Below are 5,700 nucleotides of genomic sequence, written 5' to 3' on the forward strand. Positions count from 1 at the left end.
CCAGGAAGGGCCCCAGAAGACAGCCAACCTGACGAAAGCCAAGCTGCTGCCCCAGAGCAAGCTCCAGGGGAAGAGCCTGGCACCGGCCCCTGCCACCTCAGCCCCCAGCCACGTCTGCTTGGGAGACCACGATTACTGCATCCCAGCTGCAGCACGGCCGGAGAGCAACAGCAGCCCCAGCACGCAGCCCCCGACCGAGGGCGGCTCCCGCTGGAACGTCAAACACCATCGGGACATCACTATCAAACCCATCTCCTCTAGCGTCCCCAACAAGGCCACCGCCGGGTGCAGCAGCCCCCCCACCTCGGTGCTCCTGTCTCCAGCTGCATCCCCTTGCCGGGACCAGGAGGTGCGGACTCCCAGTGCCCAGCCCAGCCATGCTTCTGCCAAGAGGTCTCTGCACTGCTACCGGAGACCCCGGGACTCGGCCCACCCCTAGCTCCAGTTCGGATGGAGCTAGCGAGTCCTCATCTTCATCTTCATCCTCGTCCTCCCGATCCCGGTCACGGTCGTTCTCCCCACCGCCTAAGCGGTGGCGAAGGTAAGTGGTGCAGCGTCTGTCTGCTTGCTCTTTGGGCAATTGCCTGGTGGTCAGTCTTGTGCGAGGGTGCCCAGACACCTCTTTATGGACCTACCCGATGGCCGTATCCAACCTTTTTGTCCTTGTGGCCCCCCTGAGGGGTGTCTGGCTCGCTGTAAGCAGCAGAGACCAGGGGAGCTGCTGTGATGCCCTGCCAGGGCAGTGGGTGTCTGGCTGAACCCCACGTCTAGGCATGTGTTCCTCTAAAGCCACCTCTGAGCCAGGCTTCGTTACCCCTCCTGGAGCACCATGGTACAAGTCCTTGGCTGCACCTTGGCTCTTGGTTGCATTTGCTGGGCTTTTAGTGCAGGTGTCGGTGTTTGTGCTGTGGGGCTGGTACAGCCCTAGGTGTGGAAATGAGAGGAGCCACAATGGCAGCAGGGAGCTGCTGGAGGCAAGCAGAGAAAAACTCGTCTGGCTTGGCTGCCTCAGGGCTTCCCTGTGCTCCTTGTGGAGGTGGCTGCGTAGAAAAGAAGTGGGGCAGCTTGGTCTCTGTGGGAAGCATTTCTTTCGGAGTCCTTGTGCCTCTGAGTGATGCACAGCCTGTCCCAGCTGGGGTGGGAGGCACTGGGGCTGGTGAGGGATCCCTCATCTGCCCTTCCCTGGGCATTCAGCCAGTTTTGGAGACACCCCAGGTCACTGGGCATGAAGGGGTTGTCCAACCAAGCTCCCCCATCGGTGGCCAGTAGGTGTGGAGGCTGGAGCTGGAAAGGGTACCTATATAGTGCCATGTCCCAGAGACATGCAGCTCAGGGACTTGCCCTCTCTGGCTTGGCTTTCCAGCAAATGCAGCTGGCCCTGTGCTAGGAAATGTCCCCACGGACTGTGCCGTCCTGACCTGCTGTCCTCCAGGAGAATATGTGGCAGCACACCCTGCTCAGGGCCTGGGTTCACCTATGGCAGGGACCACCCATGGGCAGCATGTTTAGGGAGGGACCCTGTTGCTGGCTGGAGGCAGCACAGCTTGATCCCAGAGGGGTTTCGGTCCTGCTGCCCATAAGCTTTGCCTGGCCCTGCCAGAGGAGCTCTTGTAGGCAGGAGGCTGTGGGCACAGAAGCCCAGCCCTGTCCCAGTGCATGCCATGGCCCTCGGTGTGGTCAGGGGCATGTGTGGTCTCCATTCGCACGGCTGTAGAGTGCAGCATGGATGTGGTGACTCCAGCGTTGTCCCGTGCACCGTGTGGGGCTTGGCACAGCTCCTCCTGGGCCCTTGCCCGGTCACAGCCACAAGCTGCACCGTTCCCCCATGACTATTTCGTGCTCTTCAGAGGCTGTGCCTGTTGTGAGCCTGCTCCCTTTTCGCTGCGGTGTTTGGAGCAACATCTCTGTAGTGTCATTACTGCCCTGGCAAACTTGAGCAGAGGTGTCCATAGCCCAGCTCATCCTGGGTCTTGTCCGAGCGGGGTGCTGGGTACCTGGGGGAGGGTGGAGGTCTTTGTCTTCTCTGCAGCCTCGTGGTGCTAGGCACGGGGAGGGCTCGGCACTGAGCTGTGTCTGTCCTTCCCCCAGGTACCGCTCAAGATGTTCCCACAGCTCCTCCTCCCGCTCCAGTTGTGGGTCATGTGGCAGGTCCCGGGACAGGTCCTCATCCTCATCATCAACATCTTCCTACTCATCCCGGTCCACGTCCCGCAGCCAGTCCCGCTCCCGCTCCCCCTCACCCCGCAGGAGGAGTAACAGGCGGAGAAGGTGAGCGTGGCCACCCTGCAGGGGTGTGAGCTCCCCTCAACCCATCTCCCGGCCTCCTGTGTCCCGGGCAGGGGTGGACCCACTCCTTCAGTATCTCCCTTGTGTCTGGGATCACTCTCTTCTGGCACCCCCATGGCCCTGTAGCTCATGTGTCTGGTTTCTGCCCTGCCAGATACAGTTACGACGCACAGGACCACTACCAAAGGCAGAGGATCCTCCAGAAGGAACGTGCAATAGTGAGTGCTTGGAGAGTTGGGAGGCTGGGGCTGGAGATTTGGGAGTTCCCAGCCCCTCCATCACTTCAGAAAGCTGTGGGGTTGCAGCCTGGCAGGCAGCATCGCTGGGAGGCTCTGGCCAGGGCATGGTGCGATGGGTGGTGATGCAGGGAGGGCGCTCGGTGCGAGGGGTCCTGCTCACTGGGAGGGCTTGGAGATGCTGAGTCCTCCCGTTCCCGTCTCATGGGACGGTGCATCCCTGCCTGCAGGAGGAGCGGCGAGTTGTGTTTATTGGCAAGATCCCCAGCAGGATGACGCGGTCGGAGCTGCGGCACCGCTTCTCTGTGTTCGGGGACATCGAGGAGTGCACCCTGCATTTCCGCTCCGAGGGGTAAGAGCTGCAGGGACATGGGGCAGCCCCTTCCCAGGGATGGCTCCTCTTGGCCCTTTTCCCATTCCGCAAGGGGACGGTGCAGACCAAGGGGGGACAAACACACTGCGTTGCTGCTGAACTTCTCCTCTGGCTCCAGGGACAACTATGGCTTTGTCACCTACCGCTATGCCGAGGAAGCCTTTGCCGCCATCGAGAGCGGGCACAAGCTGCGGCGCCCGGACGAGCAGCCCTTTGCCCGGTGCTTCGGCGGCCGCCGGCAGTTCTGCAGGAGGAACTATGCCGACCTGGGTGAGTCGCGCAGCCCCCAATTTGGGGGGTGGCACCGTGGGTCCTCTCCTTCCCAGAGGTGTAGTGGTCCCCATCCTTGGGGTCAGTCAGGCTTGGCTGGGCAGGGCCACGTCCAGTCCTGCCCCAAGGGGAGGCTGGACAGGGGCTCCCTGTCCCTCCGGCGCTGTGGTGGAGGCCAGGTCTGGTCCTCCATCAGCCCAGCTCTGGGTGTAGAGGTTGGCACATGCAGCGGGATGGGAAGGAGTTGCTGTGGGGGATCACCAGAACTGTGCCGGTGTCCCCATGGCTCAAGACAGTCTCTCCCTGTGTCTTCCAGACTCAAACCGGGAGGATTTCGACCCAGCTCCCGTCAAGAGCAAGTTTGACTCCCTGGACTTCGACACGCTGCTGCGGCAGGCACAGCGCAGCCTACGGAGGTAGCGGCAGGCAAGGCGGAGCGCCCGCCCCCACTTTTATACTCAAATACAAAAGACAAAAAAAGTATGGAGAGAGAAAGAGAGAGAGATGGGGTTTTTAAGAAAAAGAAAAAGGAAAAAAAGAAATTTGTTTTATAACCAATATTTAAGGAGGAGGGGTCATTTGCCTTCAACCGGAGGGGCCCAGGTGAGTGGCAGCCCCGGGCTTGCCCCAGCCATGTAATAAATGTGGATGCCCAAACCGCAGCGCTGCCTCGTCTCCTCCTTCACACGGGCCGTTCCCAGGCATGGGCTTGGGCTGTGCCTCCTCAGGACCCCGGGGGCTCTGCGCTAGGGTCTGGCCCCGTGAGGGGTAGCACAGGTCAGGGACTTGGTGCAGGAGTGGGGTGTCTGGGGCAAGTGGGGCAGGACTGGGGTCACCAAGCCGCTCGGAGGGGTCTGTGGCAGCCCCCCAGATGGCCTGGCACGGGGCGAACGCCTCTTTGAGGACAGGCAGCGCAGACCCCTCCGACTGTTTCTCAGGCTCTGCTGGAGCGAGGACCCAGCACCCCAGCTCCAAGGCAGGAGGCTGGGTTTTGGGGCCACCCGCACCTCCCATGGTGGCCACGGTGGGGCAGTGCAAGATCCTCTGCCACCGCTCCCGGCTGTGGGCTGGGGTGCGGGGGGCTTTGGCCCCTGGCAGGAGTGTGGGCAGGGGTCTGCCTGCTCCAGGGGCAGTGTGTGCAACCGTGGCGTCTGCCTGTCCCCTTCGAGCCTGCTGCTTGGTTTTGCTCCGTCTCGCCAGAAGGAGAGGGACCCCTGACATCTCACCCCTGGGTGCCCCCTGGGGCAGAGGGGTTGGTGTGACTGCAGGGAGGTTGCAGGCCTCCGCAGCGGGCAGAGCACAGTGGGGTGCTGCGATGCAGAGGAAGGGTGGACAGTGACAGGGGGGTGCAGGACGCCTGTCCAGGCCCGCCCGTGCTTGTGGAGGAGACGGGTGATCCCAGGCAGTGCCCAAGGGAGCATGCTTGGTCCTGCTGCCTGTCCCTGAGCCAGCGGTGCCGGGGCCCTGCACCCCAGCCTGGTGCTGGCAGCCAGAGGAATCCCCTGCAGGCTGCTCCTGGGCTGGGACAAGCCCGTGGATCCCCAGCACTGGAGTGAGCTGGCAGTGCTGGCTGGGAACCCCGAGATAGCATTGAGCACCCTGGTTTTGGGACTGGGACAGGCTTGGGCAGGGTGCAGTGGTGCCTGGTTAGGCCCCCTCTCAGCACACCCTGGGGGTGGGGGATCCCACAGCTGCCCAGCTGGGCTCTGCAGAGCGGGGGGACTGTGGAGGGAAGGGACAGGGATGGACACACACCCCCCTCCCCCCAAGGACTCCTTGCAGTGCCTGGGGTGGGAAGGGGCTTGTCAAAGTCCCCCCAGACCCTTTGCTTGATGGAGACAGCGCCCACTCCACTCCTTTGGTTGGAGGGCAGGGAGGGGAACGGCAGCGATAAACCCACGGTGGGGTGTCCAGCAGGTGTGACGCAGAGCTGGGGGTTCAGCCAAGCTGCTGCTGCTGCTTGGATCGTGCTCAGGCCCCTGAGGCCCTTTGGGGGTGTGCCGGGGGTGTGCCGCAGCAATCTTGCGGTCCGCGGAGGATTAGCACCGTGGCTGGAGCCCACTTGTGCCCTCTCTGCTGCCCTGGATGGAGAGGGATGCTCCTGCCTGCACGCTGGGTGGCTCGTGCTGCTCCGTAGCTCAGCCCAGGGAGGCCTCCCCAGCCAGCCCAGGTATGTGGGGTGCGGTGAGGCTGCCAGCGGGGTGAGCCCTGGGGCGAGCTCCCACCCTGCCCCTCCTGCCTGGCCCTGGACTTTGCCCAAAGGAGGGTCCAAGGAGGCGGCCGCAGGCAAAGGTGTGAGTGCGGTGGGGTGGGGGGGCAGGCAGGGGGCTGTTAATCAGTAATGCAGCTCTTCCCAGAGACGTTGGCTTGCCAGTGCCCAGCAGGGACTCAGGGAGGATGCGAGTGGCCCTTTCTGGGACCCCGTGCAACCCCTTTTGCTGCAGCACACCCGCAGCCCCTCTCCTGCCCAGGGCAGCTGGGCTGATGGCGGTGCTGACAAGCGTCTCCCCGGTCTCCCAGCTGCCACAGCAGTGC

General features: G+C 63.2%; 1 protein-coding gene across 1 annotated transcript in view; it reads left to right on the top strand.

Annotated features, from left to right (window-relative positions):
- PPRC1 (PPARG related coactivator 1) overlaps positions 1–3,651 on the top strand; it is an 11,442-nt gene extending 7,791 nt beyond the window's left edge. The window contains 7 exon segments of the mRNA XM_035893643.1: positions 5–435; positions 437–541; positions 2,089–2,268; positions 2,441–2,504; positions 2,753–2,874; positions 3,014–3,165; positions 3,482–3,651. Coding sequence (XP_035749536.1) covers positions 5–435; positions 437–541; positions 2,089–2,268; positions 2,441–2,504; positions 2,753–2,874; positions 3,014–3,165; positions 3,482–3,585 — 1,158 coding nt within the window. The 3' untranslated portion in view covers positions 3,586–3,651.
- The last annotated feature ends 2,049 nt before the right edge of the window (positions 3,652–5,700 follow it).

This window comes from Egretta garzetta, unplaced genomic scaffold (genome assembly GCF_000687185.1).
Source record: "Egretta garzetta isolate BGI_Z169 unplaced genomic scaffold, ASM68718v1 scaffold135, whole genome shotgun sequence".
Taxonomy (NCBI): domain Eukaryota; kingdom Metazoa; phylum Chordata; class Aves; order Pelecaniformes; family Ardeidae; genus Egretta; species Egretta garzetta.